This window comes from Empidonax traillii, unplaced genomic scaffold (assembly GCF_003031625.1).
Source record: "Empidonax traillii isolate 1590-97213 ecotype Southwest subspecies unplaced genomic scaffold, ASM303162v1 scaffold547:size421747, whole genome shotgun sequence".
NCBI classification, from domain to species: domain Eukaryota; kingdom Metazoa; phylum Chordata; class Aves; order Passeriformes; family Tyrannidae; genus Empidonax; species Empidonax traillii.
The window spans coordinates 123,446-146,506 of record NW_020955740.1 but is presented as its reverse complement, the minus strand read 5'-3'; the positions used below and the strand labels follow the sequence as shown (position 1 = coordinate 146,506).

At 42.4% G+C, this 23,061-nt stretch overlaps 1 protein-coding gene across 1 annotated transcript in view; it reads left to right on the top strand.

The window, feature by feature from the left end:
- CAPN9 (calpain 9) overlaps positions 1–23,061 on the top strand; it is a 27,118-nt gene extending 4,057 nt beyond the window's left edge. Inside the window, exons 2-20 of the mRNA XM_027897547.1 lie at positions 690–759; positions 1,201–1,319; positions 1,912–2,045; positions 2,690–2,858; positions 4,402–4,485; positions 4,734–4,819; positions 6,915–6,992; positions 10,699–10,859; positions 11,740–11,897; positions 12,556–12,764; positions 13,404–13,440; positions 14,952–15,032; positions 15,543–15,600; positions 16,182–16,246; positions 18,586–18,654; positions 20,027–20,105; positions 20,736–20,852; positions 21,883–21,941; positions 22,722–23,061. Of these exons, the coding sequence (XP_027753348.1) occupies positions 690–759; positions 1,201–1,319; positions 1,912–2,045; positions 2,690–2,858; positions 4,402–4,485; positions 4,734–4,819; positions 6,915–6,992; positions 10,699–10,859; positions 11,740–11,897; positions 12,556–12,764; positions 13,404–13,440; positions 14,952–15,032; positions 15,543–15,600; positions 16,182–16,246; positions 18,586–18,654; positions 20,027–20,105; positions 20,736–20,852; positions 21,883–21,941; positions 22,722–22,748 (1,860 nt within the window). The 3' untranslated portion in view covers positions 22,749–23,061. The remainder of the gene's footprint in view (positions 1–689; positions 760–1,200; positions 1,320–1,911; positions 2,046–2,689; positions 2,859–4,401; positions 4,486–4,733; positions 4,820–6,914; positions 6,993–10,698; positions 10,860–11,739; positions 11,898–12,555; positions 12,765–13,403; positions 13,441–14,951; positions 15,033–15,542; positions 15,601–16,181; positions 16,247–18,585; positions 18,655–20,026; positions 20,106–20,735; positions 20,853–21,882; positions 21,942–22,721) is intronic.

The following is a 23,061-nucleotide window of genomic DNA, read 5'->3' as shown; positions in this document are numbered from 1 at the left end:
AATGCCACATTTATTGGTTTATCACTGTAATTTTTCTATCCAGCTGTGGTGCTAGTAATTGAATTAAAATGGTTAAATGAGCGCTTGAGAATTCCTTTAGTGCAACCAGAGACTCCCTCTCTGACCTCTGAGCACACAAGGGTGGGTAGCGTTAGCTCCTCCTAAAAATTAACAAGGCTGAAGTCTGCCTTTGTAGTTTGCTTATTTGAGGAGGAAATTGTCTCATGGTTGTCAGACACTGTATGTTCCGGATATTATGTGCAAGTAAATAAAAGGCTTAATAATTTAATTAAAAGTAAATTGCCAGTTGTAGTTTTTCCAGCCACTGGGGGAAAGCAAGCTAACAAAAAGCCCTGTTAACCAGGGTTGTAGCCTAACATAAAGCTTATGGACCAGTTTGTGCTATGATATTTTAACAATTGCCTACAGATGAATAAAGAATGCCAGCCTTTCATTAGCAGCCAACTAATTATGAAAAAATTAGGATAATTGATTTTTTAATTGCTGTACACTGCAATTAATTAGCAAAGATTCCCCATCTAGTTCTTTGTAGTGGCTACACTGCTGCAGGATAATATAGTTCATGTGGCATGCAGGGTTTGTCAGCGCTGGTGCAAGTCTGGGCTTAGAGTGGTGGTGCTATTTTCCTGGCACGTTCTAAGCAATTTCTGCATCTCTCACTGTTGCAGGAAATTGTCAAAGACCCCAAGTTTATCCTTGGAGGAGCCACAAGAACTGACATTTGCCAAGGCGATCTTGGTGAGTGATTCCCCCTGGAATGTTTACCTGTCATGAGGAGCAGTAGGAATATCATCCCATATGAGGGCATGTTGTCCCTCCTGAACTGATGGGAGCAGTGAAGCTGAAGATCCTGCCCATGCTCACCTGGCCCACGGCTACCTTTTGATTGTTCTCTCCCATCCCTGCCAGGGATTGTCTTGGAGTAGCGGGATTCAAGATCAGGGAAGGATGTCCACTTGAGGGTACTGTGAGGCCAAGGGAGCCTTTTATCTACCAGCACCTCCAGACTGAAGCACAATCTGCCCTGACCAGGCAGGGACACCTTTCTGGGGGCAAGTGGGCTGTCTTTTGGATTTCAAGGGGGTGGTGGTTAACTGCCATAACATCTCCCCTTGCCCCTTCTCTTCTTGAAGGGAAGAAAATGAGGTTTGTTTTTTTTTTTTGCTTCTCAATTCACAGGTGACTGCTGGCTTTTAGCTGCCATAGCTTCTCTCACACTGAATGAAAAAACACTAGCAAGAGTGGTGCCACTGGATCAAAAATTTGGGCCAGATTATGCTGGAATATTTCACTTCCAGGTAGGATGAATATGTGGCACAGCATAAACACATTTCCATCATTACATGTCGTGGTTTATTTTGCAGTGGGTTTGCCAGATACTACAGAGGAGACATTGAAAAAGTATGGATTGCTGAGCTTATGCTGTTGTTCATGTTTCAAGAAACAACCTAAGGGATACATCAGCCTCCCACAGGCACACACACATACACTCCTGCTCTGTGAAGAGATACACGGCATTAGAAATCATTTCATGTTTCCTGGGCACACAAACCTCACTTAGGATATCAGTCCTTAAAGGAGTTGAATGGGGATCTGTAATATTGTATGTCTTAAAGGTGTCTTGAATCATGTGAGGAACACTTCTGTAGCTACATGAGTGATGTTAACCTGACAGGAAGCTTCAGTACAGGTCTACACTTCTAGTCTTAGTCTTTTCTTAAAATAGATTACCCTTCCTAGAGAGCAGCCTAGCCTAGTAGAGTGGGAACAGATGATTTACATATGTCTTCTAATCAAGCCTAACTTACGGTTAGAAATACTAGGACACCAGAATCCTATGCTCAAAAAATGACATATTTCAGCAAACTCATGCCCATCCTTTCTAAACAGTTTTGGCAGCACAACGAGTGGCTGGATGTTGTGATTGATGACCGATTACCCACCTTCAAAGGCCGCTTGGTTTTCCTGCACTCAGCTGATCTCAATGAATTTTGGAGTGCCTTGCTAGAGAAAGCCTATGCCAAGTAAGTCACACTGCACAAACAGATTTTGTTGTTTGTACATACATTATTCACAATCTGTTCATATGCTATTTGCAATTCTAGTGAACAGTTTCTAGCCAGCTTTTTATCATCATTATTATTATTATTATTATTATTTTGAAACGGATGGTTTACATTTGCTGCTGCCCTGATCTAAAGATGACCATCTCTTGTGAGCTGCTCCAGCTTCCTGCACATCATTAAATACAACCTAGCTGATAGCAATAGCATTGAATGAAAGCCTGAATCCTGCCATTTGAGTCTCTGCTGAGACCTCAATTGATTGTTCTGGCTAACTTTGCATTTTTAAATGCTTTGGCAGGTAGCAAGCCACTGACGCATCTGACACACAGTAATATTCAGTCCTTGCCAACCAGACAACTCACACTAAAGAAAGAAGAGCCCCAGACTTTAACAATGTGGAGAAATGGATGAATTAAAAATGCTTCTAAAAAGGAAAGCAGAATGATCCTGTTACTCCTCCCATGTATCCTGGGTGCCTTCGAGGGTACTTATTTTGACTTCAGTGCCATTGCTGCAATTTTACACACGTGCGAGAATGCTCTCAAGCATAGGTATCTTCAAGGTTTTGGAAGCAGTTGTCACAGTCAGCATGTGTTTTCCAGGTTGAATGGAAGCTATGAGGCTCTGAAAGGCGGCAGTACAATAGAAGCCATGGAGGATTTCACTGGAGGCATAGGAGAAATGTATGATGTTAAGGCGGCTCCTGACAATTTCTATGAAATCCTAGAAAAAGCCCTGAAAAGAGGCTCAATGGTGGGCTGCTCTATTGATGTAAGTAAGAAACAGTTTAGTTTTGAAGGTTTTGTGTTTAAAAGCTCTACTTTTTAAAGACTGTTTAAGTTAATGAAAAGTAGATGCATATGGACTTAACTCTTCCAATAATAGCTATGAACTGGTATATATGTAATATTAATGTAGTCCTTAGTACAAATTTTCAAAAGAAAAGAAAAAGCTAATCTCCTTTCAGTAGATGGTGTCCAGTATATTTAAGGCAATAATGACATGAGTATTAGCACTTGGTGGGAGTGAACTTTATTTTCTCACTGATTTGGTCACTTGGCATTAAATTTGCCATAGTTTTTTGAGGGCTAACTGGTTCCGGAAACAACAAAATTGGGGGGTTTTTCAGCCTTGAATTCTGCAACATTTGTCTTGAGTTCCCCCAAGTCCTCACGGCTTTTGGGATCAGTGTGCTTGTTTGCAAACAAAGTCTATGTCTTAGGGTATTTCAGTTTTATCACTCCAGTGACTAAACCCTCCAGTTTTCACGGAAAAAAGGTTGCTGGTGGGTGGTACCTGCATTGGTTACTTACACTGCTCTGCCGGCGTGACAGACCCAGGGTAAAAGGAGCTGTCTGCATGTCCTTGGCTTTCTGGTAAAACATGTTTGAGCTGCTCAACAGCAAGAGTTTCTGCTCCTTGCTGACTGTGCTCAGCAGGAAAGGCAGTTCAGCAACAAATGTGTGCCAGGTTTCTCCACCAGAATGAGCAACTGGAGAAAATGGTTTCAGAGCAAAGGCAAATTCCCACCAAGCACAAAATGTTTCATTTCCCTTGCAGATCCTTGCAACAAAGGCAAGGGAAGTGCTCAGGCTGGGGTAGAAGGAGAGAGGCTTTCATTTGCCCTCTGACCAAAAGCCTCATCACTGAAGTTATGGCCAGGCAGAAGGAGGCCTGTTGTCTCTCTCCCATTGTCTACCTGATTGAGAGGACAGCTTTTCCACAAGCTCACTCTTTCACTCAAGACTGTGCCCTCAACTTTGGGCTTCAGTGGTTTCTGATTTGAGTTTCACTTTTTCTCCCGAAGAAGCTTTGCTGCTTGCAAAGACTAGTTAAATATTTATTGGGCTAGACAGAGAGTGTGATACTCAGCAGGCTGATGGGACCCTTAACTATCATCACTGTCCATCAATGTCTTTTTACAAGAATTGAGACCAAATCAACACCTGATCTCAGTCTGAGAGCACTTTTTCCCATCCCTTAGCTGACACAAACTATATTTGAATGGGAGTTAAGATTGAGATCCTGGAAATGTAGATGATTCTGAAACAAAATCATGGGGCAGTGAAGGAATTCCACCCTGGAACCACTTAATTTTTGCTCTTGAGTAAACAATGCTTAAAAACCCCCATATCATTTCCTAAAAGGGCATCATTCTACCGTCACTGCCTGCACTGAGCAGAAAGACGGGTTTCCTGCTCCTAGTACTGGTTAGCCATTGACCTCCCACCTGCTGCTTGAAAAGGACCAGGTGGCACCAGTTGCGATCTCACTCTGAAGAGAGAGATTCACTTTTTTTTTCCTCGTATTTCAGACCAGCAGTGCTGCTGAGTCAGAAGCTCGAACCCCCTTTGGCCTCATAAAGGGCCACGCTTACTCTGTGACTGGCATCGAAGAGGTACGTTCAGCAGTGTGGGGGGCAAGGAGAGACCTAGGGAAAAGATAAGGGAGCGTCTCCCCAGCCTCAGGTGACAGGGGAAGTTATGCTGGGGAAGTTACCTAAATTTCCATCCAACTTTCCCTCCCACATCTCCTGTGGCAGTCTGCACCTTTTGCCCAGCTGTTAACACCAGCTTGCCCAGCCCTTGGAAGTCCTGCTCCCCAAATACTGACACTTGATATTTTCTCTATTTCCCTCTTCCTCAGGTGAGCTATCGGGGCCGGCCAGTGCAGCTCATAAGGATAAGGAACCCCTGGGGACAGGTCGAGTGGAACGGTCCTTGGAGTGACAAGTGCGTGTGCCGTCCCATACACTCCGGAATCACAAAGGCCAAATCCCAGCTTCTGCTCCACAGATAGTTTTCTGCAGCCCCAGCTATTCCACTGAAAATTAAATCAAGAGTTTCCACATGCATAACAGTATTACTGCCATTCTAACATGTCTCCGTCAGCATTTTCAAGGCAGTTCAACACAGGGATACTGGCAAGGTTGTGTAGCCCCAAAAACCTAGCATTAGCACAAATTGTGAATTAATACAAATGAGATAAGTTAATTTTAATAGACTCCCCATTGTAAGGTGAAATATATACCGTACTTTCCCCAAAAATGCCAAGGCAGGGCAAAGGATTTAGAAAGGTTAATTTTGGAGGCCAGGACACAAAGAACTTACAAAAATCTCACAGTGCTACAGACAGCACTGGGCCTCAATGGAAAGGCCAACCTCCTGTTTGCTGCCGGCTTTATCATCGCTAGCCCCCCCGACTCGCCCCAGGCCACAGCAACCCTGTTGCATTTCTGTAAACATTATCTCTGTCCTCTCGCATATCAGAGAGAGGGACTGAGAACTTCCCTTGGAATGCAGGGGAAGGGAAAGCATTGAAACTGCCTTTGAGAAAGTTATCTTTTAGGCAGGAAGCCTTTCTAAGTGAAACTCTATCTCCTTGTACCAAAATCTTCTGGAAAAAGAGTATTCTATCCTCACATCAATTCTAAAAGTTATACATTTGGAGTGATCTTTTTGTTCATTTTTTTACAAGCCTGCTGCTGTAGTACTCGTAACACAACATCCATACTTTGTGTACTATTGCAAATAACATGAAACTGATATTGTATTACCCCCTCTAAACAGCTTATGAGTCTCTAATTGCATTTATGGTTTGGGGTTTCTAAACACATCAGGAACAAGCAGAAACCTGCAAGGTTGCTACTTATATAAATAATAATGTATGACCATTAAATGAGACCCCCTCCACGTGGTACCCACGTGAAAGGACACAAAAACACACGGCAGGATTAGTCTGAAAACCAGTCTAGTTTTACTTCCAAAGCTAAACAAAGTGCAAACAATACAAAATTTAAAAAAAAAAGTAATAAAAACTGCACTAAATTCCTCCCCAACATACACTTCACAATACATACACTTACAATGTATTTTTGCATATATGCATGGCTTCATTTTAGTTTCATTTTCTTCTACTGAAGTTTGTTCTCTTCACACAGATGTAGAGGAGAGGAGCCATAACCTGTCTGGCCCTTTAATATTGCTGAGACGTATAGTCATCTGTGGGACTACTTTGAATGTCCCTGTCCTTAGCATGACTCAGAAATAAATTAAATATGTCCACATCAGCTCTGATTCTTTGTTATCCTGAAGAAAAATATGGATAATTGGCATATATAGTGACTGCTTAAATCTATAAGAGACATAGAGGTTATGATCAGGACAGGCATCTGGCAATTTGTGCTGTTTAGTGAAAAGGCTGTCTCTGCAAAGCAAAGCTCTGACTCTGCACTTGGGAGGCTTTCTGGAGCTTAAGATGCAGAGGGGCTTGCAGGTCAATACAGGAAAGTGTATTAACATTTTGCAGCGGTTGCTGGAATTAAAAACCTCAACACAAGGTGCCTGCTACTTACTGTTTGCTATGTCAGATTGGAAATGTAGTAGGGCACTTCTGTTTTTTTCAAAAAAGCTTTATCAGGTTTTTTTTTGTTTGTTTGTTTTGATCTGCCACAGCTGGTGTTGTAGGGGTGTTGGAGGGGCGTGGCTTACCAAAATCTTGAGATTTATGATTAGCCCTGTTATATCCAACCTGAACATCTGACAGCAGTCCCAGTTCTGAGAGCAGGCAGTAACCAATGTTACGACCGTTCTGGAGGAGCACTGGGATCTTTGACCTGGTCCTGCTTCCAGCTGTATTAGTTGTGTCTCTGTGACCATGAGTGCCAGCAGGATTGGGAAGCCTCATAAACACATCTACATCTGTGTAAGCCATACAAATAAAATACATTTGGAAGAAGAACAGCCTGCTTTTATGCCCAGTCATTCTGAGCCAGGGAAAACTAATTGCCACATACCTGTAGTAAAGCTTGGGTTTGTTTTCTTGCAGCTCTCCAGAGTGGCATTCAGTCAGCCCATCAGAGCAGAGACGCCTATCTCAGGCAGCACGGGATGATGGAGAGTTCTGGTAAGCCACGTATTTTTGAAGTGTGTGACTCTAGTCAGAAATCAAGGTGCAAGTGGCCAAAACAAACAATAAGGAAGAAGTCTCTGTGTGAGGAAAATTCTGCCTAAGTTTCTGTCTGAGAGAGGGCAGGTAGAATGCTCACTTTGTTTTCTGTGTGTTTCATGTGTGCCTGTATCTGTTTTAACAACAAAAGTCTTCTAAGCTCAGTTTAGTTAATGGCATTAGTATATTTCAAATACTGTGTGTCTCCCGTGAATGTAACACTCTTTAAATCCTTCCTATGAACAAAGTCAGGCTATAGGGAAGGAAGCATTGTATTGTATTGTATCAACTATGAAATGCCTTCAGGGTTGATGCTAGGCATACACTGGAAGAGAAGGGAGTCCTGAGAAGCAATACTACTCATTGCAGAAAGTAAAAGAACACCAAGATATGTGTGAAATTATGGAAAAATTGAAGAAAAGGTGAAATGAAAGGGAAAAAACCCTCACAACATGGTGGAAATTGCTTTAGAAGTGTGAAGTGTTCTTCATGCCAAATTCATGATCTCAGACAGAGCAGATGGCTGACTTGCACATGGTCCCCCACTATATCAGCCACACTGTGCACTACTGACAGTGTGTCTTATCACATTTTCTAGGACCACATGCTCATCTCATTTACACAGAAGTAAATCTAGAGAGGTATGCAGTGCTGCTATTCCAGATTTTTCCTGCAAGTTAAACCAAAGTTCAGCTTGAGGCCTGAAAAGTTACTTGAGATAGACAGTATAGCACATTAAGTCCTATACTGTAGCACATAAGAGCTATCCCAAACTTTGATAGGTCTGGAGGGAGGGAGGCCCAGTGGCTCCTCCATTACTATATTTTTATATAGGATATTTTGAGTCATTTTGTTACTGACGTTGCAAATGCAATAGGACATTTCCAGTCTTTCCAAAAAGCTTTTGGGTTTGTTCGGGTTTTGGGTTTTTTTCATCTGTTTTTGACCTGACTACAGCTGGAGCTTATGGGGTGAATGAAAAGGAGACAAAGACTTTACATGGAACCCAAATAATTCCTGCAAGTCGCTCGATACAGGGCATAATTTAAAGCTTGACTATCTAATGGAGGTAAAAGTGTGCAAGTAGGCATCAAATGGGCAATGAAATTCATTAGAAAGTCCTCTATTCAATGGAGCTAAGCTGATAGTTAAGTAAATCCTCAGAAGGCAAATAAAAATGTATGAGTTTGAGCTACCCAGACAAGTGCTGGCTTTCATCATCCTGCATCTCAGCCATTCAGATCAGAAACAAAAGCCATTGGGACTGAAATTTCCACTGAAGGGATTAAGTGGACAAAAATCATACGCAAAAGATAAGAAATGCTTCCAAAACCAGTCAGGCAAGTGCAGTACTAGCTAAACTCTCCACCCCATCCATCAGACTTATTTTTCTTAATGCTTTTTGACTTCTGTGTATTTCTCTAAGGAGTGTTTGCCTCTTTGCCCTCTCTAAGCCACACCTTGATGGTTTCCCCATCTGGCTTCCCATAAAGACTTTGGATAAGCAATAATGTGTGGTATCCCTAAAGACATTAAAACCATCAAGTGAGGAAAGAGAAGAACATGTATTCCTCTACAGCTGTGCTGCCTTGTTGTGTTGACTGACAGTACTCAGATGATGTGACACCTTACATGGGATAAGTCAGTCAAGGCAGGAAACATGGTCTGATAAGACCTTTTACTCCTTTTTTAGTTTGTATTTGAAAGGCCTTCTGACCTCATTAACTACCTTCTGACCTCATTAACTACCCCAAAGATATTTTGGCTACATATTGGCAGTTCAGATCAGTCTTGTCCTTCTGACCTCATTAACTACCCCAAAGATATTTTGGCTACATATTGGCAGTTCAGATCAGTCTTGTCCTTCTGACCTCATTAACTACCCCAAAGATATTTTGGCTACATATTGGCAGTTCAGATCAGTCTTGTCCAGGTGCTTGTAACAGACACAAAGAAGTATCTTGCTGTTGGCTAAGAAATCAGCTTCTCGCTCACCCTAGTCCCTTCCCTCCTGAAATCAGAGGGTCAGAGTCTTCCCTTCATAAGTATGAACCCAGAACAACTCTAGAGAAGTCAGAACAGGTCTTTTACCTCTTAGACAACTAATCTAATGTATAGAGTGCCACTCCTTCATCTGCTTTGCAGCACATTTCCAAAGAGCCCGGAACGGGAAATAGAGCGACTTACAGACAGATTTTGCCATGCTCCCCATGCTTTAGTCTACTGAGCATCAAAGTGAGAATTAGGTGTGCCTAAGGCAAGCAGTAAATGGGAATGATTGACAAGAAAGAGGACAGAGCTGAGGAAAGCAAACCCTGCTGTTTCTTCCCACACCAAAACAAAGTTGTAAAATGGTCCATAGCAAGTATAAATTAATACCACCACAGGCATCTGTTTCTTGTGAGGAAGAAAATGGAATGGGCCATGGTTGACGAGTCACACTGGGGGCTAGCTGAGTCATATCTGCCACTACTGTTGATAAACTCTGCTCTTGGGGGGCTTCTGCTCTCTTGCTACTTCATTTTGATGTTAGGCAACACCCACAGGACAAAAAATGTAGTTATAGATATTTGTTAATGGGGATATTGATTTCTGAATGTTATTTCTATAGTCCATGGAGATACGGGAGTTCTTATAGATAGCAATTCAGAGCAGAGAACACATCTGAATGCCAAATTGCCCTCAGGAAGGCCCAATACCTCTGCTCATTTACAAAGAGAAGTTCAGTCTAGCAAGGCTGCCCTCAGGCTTATGGCTTATGGTCCTCCTGTCCTTATAGTGCAAATCATGCAATCTGCTGTGTCTCAGATAGCTTCGCTGCTGTGTTCCTTTTGCCTCTGTTCCATGGCTGTACACTGTGCCCAGTGGTGCCTGTCTCTGGCTGTCCCTTCTCTTGGCTGTTTGCTCAGTCCTGAACCAGGCTCCTTGGCCAGCAGGACTTTTGGTATCGTTTTGCCCTTTTACCTGCTAGATAAAATCACGTGGCTTATCTGCTTCTCGGCATGCTGAACAGGATAGTTTCAACCAGCCCAGCCTAGCAGCTCAAAACTACCCATATTGTGACATTTGCTTCCTTCTTCCCATGACCATGTACATGTCTCCACCTTGGGTATAAAATATATGTAGTGTAATCTTCGTGACACAATAGCAGGCAGCAGTATCTATGCCACCTTCAAGGGCAGGTTGGAGCCATTTCTCAAGTCCAAACAAACTTTATCTGTCATATTTGGTGTATGTTTTTGCCTAGGACAGGGCCCTAGGCACCCATAAAGGAGGTGAGGGTGGACAGTTTGAACCTAGGAACCTTAGCAGAGACCCAAACATTACTTTAATTGCAGTGCAGACTGATAATCATACCATGGCTTGACTAATCCATCACATGTGACCCTTGCAGTGCTATCAGTTGTAACTGAATAAAATCAAAAGAGTTGTAGTGTAAAAAGAAAGGTGTAGGAGGTGCAGACAAAAAGGCTGCCTGTGCTTTACACCACAGTGAGTGAAAGCTAGTTTTTCTCCTGCTGTACACTGGCATATATCCATGGTCACCGCAACTACTCTCTACGAGCTGGTGATCTGGCCCTGGGACTCTGGGGAGTAAATATTTCTACCAACATCCTTCACTGAAATGAATGACTGCCTGTTCCTTTCCGTGTCTTTCGCTCAGGATGAAATTTGAAGACTTCAAAGTGCATTTTGATAAAGTTGAGATCTGCAACCTGACTCCAGATGCCCTGGAAGACAACACTGCCCACAAGTGGGAAGTGACCATCCACCAGGGGAGCTGGGTTCGGGGATCCACTGCAGGAGGATGTAGAAATTTTCTAGGTAGGTAGACAGTAGTTTGAAAATGAGAAGCAGGCACTGAAGTCTTTCCCCACCCTCAGCTACCTTTCCAGTTACACCATCACCAGAACTGTGGGTGCAGGGCAGTTCAGCTGAATTTTAACCAGCAGGATCCAGCCAAAGGGACAAATGAGGAAACTCAAACCATGGGCTTTAAGAGCACTGTACTTTAAAGATAAGACCATTCCACCTCCTGTGATTGGATGATTTGGATGAACAAACCAGGAATGAGGAGACTCAAACTGTGGGCTTTATGACTGGCTGATTTGAATGAGCAGACCAGCAATGAGCAGAGGGATAAACGTTCATATAGTCTCACTTGAGATTTTGCAGCACAAGAGTTGCTTTCTTTGCTCTCAAGTTCATTGGATCTGATTTACCTCTCATTGGCATTTGCATGAACAGGACTAGGTCCAAATAAGTCAGTTCAACTGCAGCAGTAAGTGTAAAATGAGACAAAAAATCCAGCTCTGCCAACACGTTTATGTGGCTCTAAAGCAGTGTCTTGGATCTGAACTGTGTTGCTGCAAACTGGCAACAGCACTGTGGAATCATTGTAGCTATATGCTTTTAACAAAATCCCATCTGACAATGTTATTTAAACCATAGTGACTTAATAAAGCACTTGGCGTAAAATCTTTTCTACACCTAGTTCAGTGAAGAACTTTGGGATTTGCCTTATTTTCTGCAAAGCTTAGTGGAAAGAAGCATGATAGCTAATGGAAAAACTAAGTTTGAATGAAACCTCAGCTTAATTATCTTTTTTCATCTTTTTTTGGTCCTTTTTTTTTTTTTTTTTTAGTCATGGTGGTTTATTATTCTTGAGGCAAAAAATAATCTCTGGTGTTCTTTACATTGGCAGAGACTTTCTGGACAAATCCACAAATCAAGCTACATTTGACAGAGAGAGACGATGGACAAGATGACTGCACATTCATTGCAGCCCTGATGCAAAAGGGGCGCCGCAAACTCAAGAAATTTGGTGCTGAAATGCTAACCATTGGCTACTCTATATATGAGGTGCTCTATTGCTTTTACAGTGCAGTAGCTACATTATTGGTATTCGAATCTTTCTCTGGGTTTTTATCCCTGCCAGTCATCATGTATTTTTAGGGTCCTTGCTCTTAAAATAATCTTCTCAGTGACATCAAGCCCCATGGAGGATGGAGTCCTCTCAGAGAAGGATTTAGGAGTCTGTATGGGGCCATGGGTTCCCAGGATAGACTCCTCAAGCCCATGATTCTGTTATCCCCTTGCCTGGCTCACAGAGAGAGGATGTTGCTGCTTCTGAGCCTCTTGGGGCACATCACACACAAGGATGCCTGTCACCGAGTGAGATTAAGGTTGACAAATCTGTTGTTACTGCTCTGTGACAACGTGTCTGAGATGGTGACGTTGAACGACAGGGAATGAATAAGTAGAAAGACAAAATCCCAAAGTCATCTGAGACTGCCTTCTGAGTGGCAAAGCACACTGGTAATAGGTCCTTGCCATAAGGTCAAATGAGCTACATTGCTACAGGGAGCTACATTGCTGTGAGCACCAGGGTGAGGGGATGAGAATCAGGATCACAGCGGGGAGTGAGTGTCAGGCAGTTTGGCTTTGTGATTAGGAAAGTGGCAAGTGTAGCCTCCAGCACACCCTTACCAGTGCAACACTGCCTGTTTTCTCCTCCTAGAGCCCTGGCAGAGACGGACACTTGGGCAAAGACTTCTTCAGGTACCACCCCTCCAAGGCCAGGAGCAAAACCTACATTAATTTAAGGGAAGTATCCAACCGATTCAAGCTGCCACCAGGTGATTACGTTCTTATTCCAACCACGTTTGAGCCACACCAGGAGGCGGATTTCTGCCTGAGGATTTTCTCTGAGAAGAAGGCCATCACTGAGTAAGTCAGCAGCAGGCCCTGGGCCCTCCAGTGCTCCCCTGCACATGGGATTGGTGGCTACTGGGGAGAGTCTGGCTGCTGGGCACGCAGCCCTACAGCAGAGACCTGGCATGGCAAGCTCCTGATGGCTTGGGGGTTTTCTGCGTTGGCCCATTTTTGCTAAACCCTACTTTTTTTTCAGAGAGGTTTAGGAGGTAGGGAAATAGGGCATGCCGTGGTGAATCTGCTGTAAGCTTGACAGGGAAGCATTGCTAGTTGCCTGCTTGGGAATTTGTGAATGCAGCAGGGTTTGCTTCCTCTTTGTCTTCTCCCAGAGCATGTCCAAAGGACAATTTTTTTATAAAAAAGGATGTTGAGGAAAAAGTGTGTTCACAATGAATAAAGAATGATATTAATTCTTTAGCAGACAACATGCACAGCTGTGCCTTCTCTGAGTCCTGCTTAAAGTCTGTTTCAAGGGTTTATACTAAAATTTGAAAAGTGCAAATGTCTGATTTTCTGATGACTTTTATCTAAACTGAACCTGTTCAGTAAAAGAAGCTGTTTTATCATTTACCTCTGGAAAATGTAATAAGCAAGCTTCCACCCAAGCAGATGTTGAATGTCTCCATATACCAAATAAGGTTTTGTTTTCTCCAGGGATCTAGATGAAAATGTTGCCATTGATCTCCCTGAGGTAAGTCCACAGACTGAAAATAGCAAGAGAATAGCTCAGCAGAAGCCGGCATACATTGCTTTTACTGTCTTAGGCTAAAACGCGTTCATTTCACAGAAATGTTACACAATTGCCAGCTTTGTGTATGTCACAGAAACATTCAGCTCTGCTGAGTATGGCAAAAGAGCTGTAACAATCAAAATCATAATTGTTAGCCTTCTGCATCCACTTCAAGGCAGTCGGCGTCAGCCAGCACTAGAGGTGGGTGTCAGCCACCACGTGTGCAGTGAAAGCACACCCGTTAGCACCGGGGAGGCGCATGGCTGTTCACATCTTTTAAAATTTTGTATATTATGAAAAAATAAGAAGCAAGAGAATGTCCACAGACCCACCTTCTTTTTGTATACAAATAACTTTATTTTACTTCTCCAGATCTTCAGGGCTTGAGAGGGAATGCTTATGAACGTGATGCACGTGAACGTGCCTACTGAAATGAATGAATTCTTTTTGGTTTTGAATGGCTTGGTCTGCCTCCTGAGCAGTAATTGCAGCTGAGTCTGAGTCAGCTCCTGTTTAAGACTATCCCTGCAAATAAGGCATTTATTGTGGTGTGCCTTTCCATGGAAACAAGCTAAGCCAAGATCACATTTGTCCTTCTTTAGTAAAACTCTCCTCCAGGGACCAGCTAAACAAGTGCATCTTCATTTCTGGGATCTCAGGTCTGTGTTCAGTGGCAAAATAATTCTGTTCACTCACCTCGGTGTCATTAAAAGACTGCGTCCTTGAGCATAATGAAGTGGGGGACATCCATACAGTCATAAAATGTGTGAGCATCCAAGCAGTGTCACCATGGCCATTCTAGAGTGCATTAAATAGCACCCATGTTATATCTTCTATGGATAGAGAAAACAAAGCTTGATTCTTTGCCTCCTGTGCTGTGCTGTTGCCTTCTTTTTCCTCCCTCTGTCCACATGGTCACCCCAACCATAGCAGTGACTGTACACTCACTATTCCATATCTGTGCTCGTTGGTGTGGACTGAAGCCTGGACTCCACAGTCTTGCAACTGCACTGAGGCACTCAGCTGGCAGCCAGATGAAAGCATTTCAAGGCTCAGGATGGTGCTGGGTTAATTGAAGTTCAGCCATCTCTGGCTGGTGCTCTCAAGAGGGGTGAGAGGTGCCAGGACAATGCCACTGGAGAGAACTCACTAGAGCTGTGGTTGTTGAAGGACCAGGGAAACAGAATGTGCAGGAGTGGGATGAGAGGAGAGTTGTTTTCCAGGATGGGTGCTCTTGTTTTGGATATGGCCAAGGCAATGTCACACTACACACTTGCCCAGGTGAAGGGAACAAGGGGGTGAGACTCTTCTTGGGCAACTAGATGGTTGGGAGGCCTCAGATCTAGAGACGTTCAGGAGCATAGGTACCCTTATTTTAAGATGTACTATAGTCCAATGCACAGAGAGGCTATGTGCAGGAGAAGTGTCATGTTTTATAATTCTGATAATAACCTGTGTGGTTGGTGTTGCAGCCTCTGCTCCCAACACCAAGCCCAGATGAAACTGAAGAAGAAAAACAGTTCCGGGCACTGTTTGAGCAGATTTCAGGAAAGGTGAGTGCACAGCCCTTGTGGGTCAGAACAAGATGTAGAAAGAAGGGAAACACTTCAGCTCCCACACAGCACCAGGTGAAAAAAAGTGACATTCTTTTGGGAGGAGTATGTTTAACTGTAGTGTGTTATTTGGGCACCAGATGTCACCATGCCTTATGTGTAGATGGAGAAGGGTGCAGTCCCTGGTGAGCAAGCAGGATGACCAAATCTAGAACTCAAAGTCTGAGGGAACCTACCTGGTTTAATGTTCAGCTGCAGTTGAGTTTTCTTTGAATCATCAGTTCTCGCTTGAGATCTCCTACAGACAGACATTATGAACAGCAGCACTCCATGGAATTTGCCAGTTCTTCAGTTTTTAGCCTTTTCTGGCTTTTGTATGGTTTTCTTTTCCTGAGTTACGATGAAGTACAGATGGGTGATGTTTATGTTTCTGAGGTTTTTGGTATGTCTGATTACAGAAACATTCAAGTAACAGACGCTTCACTTTTTTTTTTTTTTTTTTAATGTTAGGACATGGAGATATCTGCAGAAGAACTTGAGTATGTTCTGAATGCTGTACTAAAGAAAAGTAAGTGCTAATAATTTCTAAGTTAGGGGCTTAGAACTTTATAAAAGCTGCCATTAAATTCATTTGCAAATAGAAAAATAAAGGCTGTGTTACAACCCCTGCCTGATGTCCTTCATCCAGCCAGGGCAGAGCCAGGAAAACATCTGGTTCGTGATCTAACCACAAGCTTGCCCTGCCTCCAGGAAGATCCATGTCAGCTCAGCAAGGCCAGCTCTCTGCTGCACTACTGCTCTGCTGGGAAGAGACAGGCACTGACTGGGCTGCAACTTTTAAGACCTTTACGTAGTTCATGACCCTGCTACAGGTCCTTTGTACAACGGGAAATCTGTTACTCTCTAAACCTCACTTCCTGATTTATAGAACAAGGACAGTATTTCCTGTCATGTCTTCAGTAAATACATCTTCTATCTGGGCTGTGACTTGTCTGTAGTGAGAGCTGCCTTCATCTTCCAGTGCACAGGTCCTCCCACAATGAGGACTAATAGTCAGCTATCTCTGCTCATGAATCCTGTTTTCTACTTTCAGTTCATAAAAGACATCTTTTGCCCAATGACTTCTTTCCTATTATTGTTCTTTTTCAGCAAAGAACATCAAATTCAAGAACTTAAGTCTCATTTCATGCCGAAATATCATTTCTCTTATGGATGTATCCTTTCAAATAAGTGCTTGTAAGGCTAAATGAATACTGAATATAGTTGTCCATAGCATTACCTGGCATGCGTGTCAGAGACAAATTTGGTAATGTCATGGCAGAACATTACCCAAAGAAAAAGGAAACCTATGTGAAAGTTATATCTTGATTTCTATTTTGTAAATTTGGGGTTAGCAGTTTCAAGACAGACTGTTTCCTGCTGCAGACTTCGATGCAGGTGCTTTAATGTTGAGCACCTTCAGAAGTAGATCTCAAGCTACTTCTGTGTAGAACAGTGCACTTTTTCAAGCTGTGGTTTTTTGAAAAATGCATAGAAGACATAACTCAAGAAAAGTCTGTTGTCTGGACAGAGTTGTGCATGTAAGTTATGGGTCAGAAATTAAGGTTCAGCAGAGTGTTCAGAATTGCTGATACCAAAGCTGTGGCTTTTAGACAACCAGTCTAAAAACTGGAAAATCTGGTCTTTCAGCTAGATTCTGGGACTTCAGGAAACAGACATGTGGGCGAGAGTTATCTGTCCAAATTTAGGCACTTGTGGTGTAGGTGTCTACATCTAAGCTAGCTTTCTAGACTTCCTTTGTAGATATAGCAAAAAGGATGGTGTAATTAATTGTTCTGGGTGTACCTAACTGAGGGAAGCTAAATGACTGCTCAGACATTACATGAGATGAATCACAGCCCTGGTACTTCCCCATCAGAGTTGTCCTTTGTAATGTTCCGGTGCCTGTTGAGTTTGCTTAATGTGGCTTCTCCTCAGGTACAGCTATTTTTGCAGTATGCTTTCCTAATAAAAAATTTTGTTACATGGGAGACAAAACAGATACAGTCCTAACAAAGGGAGTGTCTTAATATTTGGTTTAGGTCTTGCTTGTTCAGCTGAGATGTTCTTATCTTTTGATTTTGTTGCTCCAGTCCGTGACAGAGGTAACATCCTCCGAACATTTCTAGTAGAAAATCAAAACAGACAAAACTTTATCCTCTTAAAGCTGTGTCCACAATATTAAAATTCAGTGCAGACCTGTCACCCTGCACATGCAGTGAGAAACAGGGGACCAGTCCTAAATTTCCTCCCTTAAAAACCAAACCTCAGTAGGGAGCTGGTCCATGTTCACATCTCATCCTTAAATGGTATTGGCACAGAGCCAGGGTCTGCACTTGACCCAGGAGCATGGCAGGAGTCCTAGGTTTACTATTTAGGATATAACTAAATAGTTTCCATGATTTGCAATGCTTCCAAGCAAATTTCTGCATAGTTTTGAACAAATGGGGAGGTATCTCTTCCTCTGCTTTAGAAGCACAAGGAACACAGACACAAGCACCCCATTCTGGACATGCTATTTGGAGCACAAGGACAAATGCAAACCCAAGTCAATGTTGGCAGAGTGTCCTCTGTGTCACACGCTACCAAATTCCTTGGCAACAGTCACCATGTTGCAGTGAGGAGCGGGGACAGAGTTCCACATGACTCCAAGAAGAAAAGCCTGGCTGGGTAAAAAGGCAGAGTCTTTGCAGAAGTGATAATGTTCTTGGGATCTGTAGGTGCCCTCAATAATGTCACCAGTGTAGATGCTTAAATAACAGCAGGCATTAGCTAGACACCGCTTGGTGTGCTTTGACTTTTGTGAATACTTGCTGAGCTAGTGTCCATCTGAGCAAGGGCTTTGTCCTGGCAAGATGGAAAAGGGAGGTGGAATGGGTCCATTCCTTATTTAGCATTTCAGAGCAGACGCCCCATCCTGCAAGTGAACTCTGCTTGGGGAATATCAGTAACTCAGTAAAATAAGTCACTCACACTTCTGGAAGGGGGAAGACCAGGCAGATCTAATCACTACCTCTCAGAATTGCTATACAGACATTTATTTCAGGTCATAAGGACTAGGTGTCACCAGCCTTACCCCACTACTCCCATTAATTTTTGGTTGAGCCGTTGCAACAGAGCCTGGTTTCTAGATAAAAATACTGAATAGCACATTGATTGACTAACCCCTTTGGGTACAGTAGCAATTTGTTTTAATCAGGTAATTTAATTCTCTGAATCATTTATATCCCATTTACATCCAAAGCTGTTCTTGCCTTGGAACAATCTGTCTTTCTTCCTCCTGTGAAGTCTGAATTACTCAGCTGTGTTTTTATATCACATAATGTTTCTCAAGTATCACAGCCACAGCCATGACTGAAACTGCTGGAGCTGTACCTCATGAGAAATCCCAGTTTCAGCAGCACCATAGGCTTTCCAGTCAATGTTTTTGGCTTGAAGGGACAACTTGCTGACAAGTTCAGACAGAATTTGGACCTTCATATAACAAGTCTTTTTCCTTAGTTTAGATTACCAGACCAATGGCAATGGGAAACTGGAATTCAGTGAGTTCAAAGTTTTCTGGGAAAAAATGAAGAAATGGATAGTAGGTGACATTATTCATTGTATTTGTTTCTCCATTTTATGAGTTACTTCCTGAATAGTCTATTATGTATGTGCAGGCAAAAATGGAGACAGGAGTGTTTACAAGCCATGAATTTTAACACAAATGTTTTAAAAGCATGGGGGCTTGTTTTGGATAGTCAAAGACATTCTTAGCTTTCTCTGATGCTAAACCATAATGGTTTTCTGGAAATAACAAAGATTTTTGTAAGCAAATCAACTATGTTTGGGATAAAGAATGCAATGGACACTAATAAGCAAGCCAGTCAAAATGAAACTTAAGGAGTTTCCATTACTGTTGTTGTACAGAAGAAGAAAGTGATGATTCATGACTAGTGGAAACAGTAATTTCCTAAGTCACTGCATTTTCGTTACTGATCTCTCAGGAGTAAACTGTACCGAAGTCTGGGCAAGTGTTGATTGTAATTTTAAACACATTTTCACTGTATATGGCAGAGAGAATAAGTAGGCCTGCAGAATCAGGCCACAGACTGAATATTCAAATAAAGACATCATAATTGCTTCCTTATGGCCATGAATAGGTTTTTCTGAATTCGTGCTTCACCAAAGCATTCAAAATATGCAGTTCTTTACTTCTTGTCTAGCCCATCAGAGAAGGCAAACACTTTTTCTGGGTACTAATGCCACATGTCTTTCAACAAAGGACATACTGTTTTTTTAACAAGGGGGCTTGAGAAATCCTTGGGTCCTGTAGGAAGATTTGAAAGTATATTTGCTGGAAAATTTTAGTCTGAATGTGACAACAGCTCTAAATAACTCATATTCCAAAGGAGAGTCATATTTGTTGTCTCATTGAAAGGATGTAATTTAACTCCAGCTTAAAAATCTTTTAAAATGTAGATCAAAATTCAAACTGTTTGACTAGTTGTCTTGGTAGTACCATGAATGTGGCTATTCATATCTTTTATACCTAGAAGCAGATGAGTAAGTGACAATCTTAACTTCATGGTAAACAGTTTATCTCCAGTGTTCAGAATTATGGAGAAAAACTTCGAAGGAGATTAAGAGGCTTTGTCAGAAAAATATGTTCTTTCCAGATAACATCACTTTTTTTAAAATCATGGAATTTTTAATGAAGAGGAACTCATTATTTTTCAGCACTTGAATTTGGCAGAACTTTTTTAAGACACAACAACCTATTCATATGACAAAGAGAACTGGGACTGAGATTTGCTCCTCAGTTATAAAATCAGACTGGATCTAGACCAAACTCGTCAGCTTTCTTAAATGCTTATACTATGCAGTAAGAGAGAAACACCTTGCCTTTCCATGCCATACCTGTGCTCCCTTTCATATTCTAATACTGAGCTTCCCATGTGCTCATTTCATAACAGAGTATCTTTCTTCAGTTTGACTTTGATAAATCTGGCTCCATGTCCTCTTATGAGCTTCGTGGTGCTCTTAAAGCTGCAGGTAAGACAAGCACTGCATTTTATCTGGCAGATCAGATGTAGGTGAAGGGAACAGAATTCCATTACAAGGCAAGGTGCTCCTGAACACGGGAGTTTTAAACCCCAGAGAGGACCTGGGCACATTGAGCAGACTAATCTTAGCCCAGGTATCCCCAATCCTGCAGGGCAGTAAGTCAGGGCAATCTTGAGTTCTGTTAAACTCAACGCATGTGCAGGGTTATACTCTGAAACAAGCCACTTTGCAGTCCATCTACCCTCAAGGGCTGAAGGAATAGTGAGTAAGATGCTTGTTATGAAGAGCACTTACTGAATTAGTATTTCATCCCAAGTTATTTTTATTAAAGCACATAGTTTTGCAGAAATCCCTCCCAATTTCAAGAAGACAGAATGGTCTCTTATACATCACAGCATGAACGGTCAAGAAACTGCGCTGATTGCAAAATTTCTTGTTCAGAGTTTATTACTCATTGCAGGCTTAAAGATCTTTGTGGTCAGATTGTTTTCCGGATGGATGTGTGCCGCAAAGTATTCTCCCACTAACTGATTTTCAAGATTAGTTAACAGAGATCTGTAGATTCCCCCGAGCCTACAAGGTCGCTCACTTTTTCTCTGTGCGTGTGTCTTTGGGAAGGATACCAACTCAACAACTACCTGCTGCAGCTCATTGTCCTCCGGTACTCAGATGAACAGTTCCAGATTGAATTTGATGATTTTCTGAACTGCTTAATTCGCCTAGAGAATGCAAGTCGTGAGTATCTTCTTCCTCTGGAATTCTTTCCCCTTTGAAAGAAAAAAATTTCCACTTTCAGCTGTTGTTGAGCATGTTGCAAAATATCCAAGATGAAGTGTGTACATGACTAAGAGAAAGGAGCTCTGTTTAGCATTTACTTTTAGAATGGCTTTTCTCCCGTGAAGTGAAAAATGTTCTGCTGCTAATGAAAAATTTCCCCATGTGAATAGAGCTTCCTTCACAAACTGCAGTAATGTAGAAGGCATGTGAAGAATGCCAGTAAAGTCCATGTTATAGCCCTTCTTGTGGCTCACTCGAGAGCTTAATTTGGGATTGCAGAAGTTCAAGGTTCAAATATTTCTTGTGCCTCATGCAAAGAGACAATTGGCATGCACTTGGGCGGGTCTCTTCTGTGCCCTTTAGGTAACTTGTCCCCTTTTGGCTGCAGATATGTTTCCCTGTACATCAAGGCACTCTAGGTCTCAGTTCATTTGTGCACAGGGTCACTCTCATTCCAGAGCAGCAGTAGTAGAGATAGGTAAAATGGCTGGATGTATGCTGAAGTGGTCATTATTGCGGCTCCAAATTCAAATAAAACACAACTCACTCTATGAAAAGCAAAGTCAACTTTCTTGACTGATTCTTTTTTTATTTTGTTCTTCTCTTTACTTTCTGATTCAGTCTGTAGCAATAGAAGTATTAGGCTACTGAGAGATAAAAGTTAAATAAGATATATAAAGAAATGCAATTGCTTGGCTTCATTTTGGAGAATCATCTAAATCTGACTGTTTAGCAAATTCAGGACACCACTTCCAGAAAAGTCCTGAGGTGAGACTTGCTCAAAGGCCTTAAGTAAGCAAGACATTTCCTCTTGCAAGGACTTGCTTTGTCAGAGCAGCTACCAGCACCAAGCAATCCTCAGCAATCTGCCTTTGTGCCAGGCCTTTCCTCTCCTTGGCATGGCCACTCGTCATTGTGGGATGGAGAGCTCGTGTATGAATATGAATGAGGTGTATTTATAGCACTGGTGTCCTGTTTTTCATTTCAGGAGTATTCCAGGCACTGAGTGTGAAAAACAAGGAGTTCATTAACCTGAATATAGGCGAGGTATGAGCACAGATTCATAAACACTGACAAAATGATGGGGTTTCTCTAGATCTTTGTCCTCTTGAAAGAACTGGAGTATTTCTGCATGACACTCCAGGTGGCATCTGTGTCTGTGGAAGTGGAGGGGGTATCAGCCATAGATTTCAGCAGGGCTGGAATTTTACCTCCCACACACTGATTACATCTCCTCCATGCTATTTCCTTTCTTCCTTGCCCTGTGGCATATTGACAGCTTCCCGTGTCCCTTTCTAGATTCTCTGCTTTTTTTACTTCCTTAGCTGTCAGGTTTCAGTGGGGGAAAAGGGAAGGAGCAGATGGGGAAGGGGGGTCTTTCACTCTCCCTGAATCCCCGAGGACTTCAGATCAGCCTGTCCTGTGCATATCCATCATCTGCTTCTTGTACAGCTCAGCACAGGTTTCTTATTGTCTTGTGCTCTCTTTGTCTCCCTGTTGCGTGTGACCCATCTCTCATTTTACTAACTCAGAGCTTCCTGGGGTGAGACACTATAAATTTCCAGGCAAAAGAAATGTGGGAGCCTGTGTGGACTGCTGGAATGCAAACAAAATCACTGCTGTTACCAGCATCTAGTACTTGGAGAGATCTGCCTCCTTCCTTCTAAACACAGAAGTAAATGCTGGCTGAGGTGTCTCCTTTTCCCTGCATGGGGTCAATTCAGAGAAAGGCACTGCTTTTGAATGTCTCTAATTTGGTGAAAGAGATGGGGAGAGAGAAGGGCCTGAAATAATTTATTGTAAAATTGATCTTTCTTCTGATATTAGTTTATCAATCTGGCAATGAACATCTGAAGAAGTCTGACTTGGATGCCAGGAGTTTCTTGCAACGTTGCTGCTGAGACTTCTGCCCCAACAACTGAGGTCCCCATTGTATGCAAACTTTACCAGGAGATTTCATGCAGAGGAACATGCATGCTGCCCACCCTTTCTGATCTCCAGCCCTGTTGATGAGTTCAACAGATCACATGGTTTTGTTTTTGGTAGAGCCTGATACTGGATTTGTCACTGGGATGGGGCACACATGCTTCTCAAGCTGACTGAAACTGATATTCCTGAGTGACCACTGGTTTTTATAAAATAGGATTGTATTCAGTTTCAGCACAGC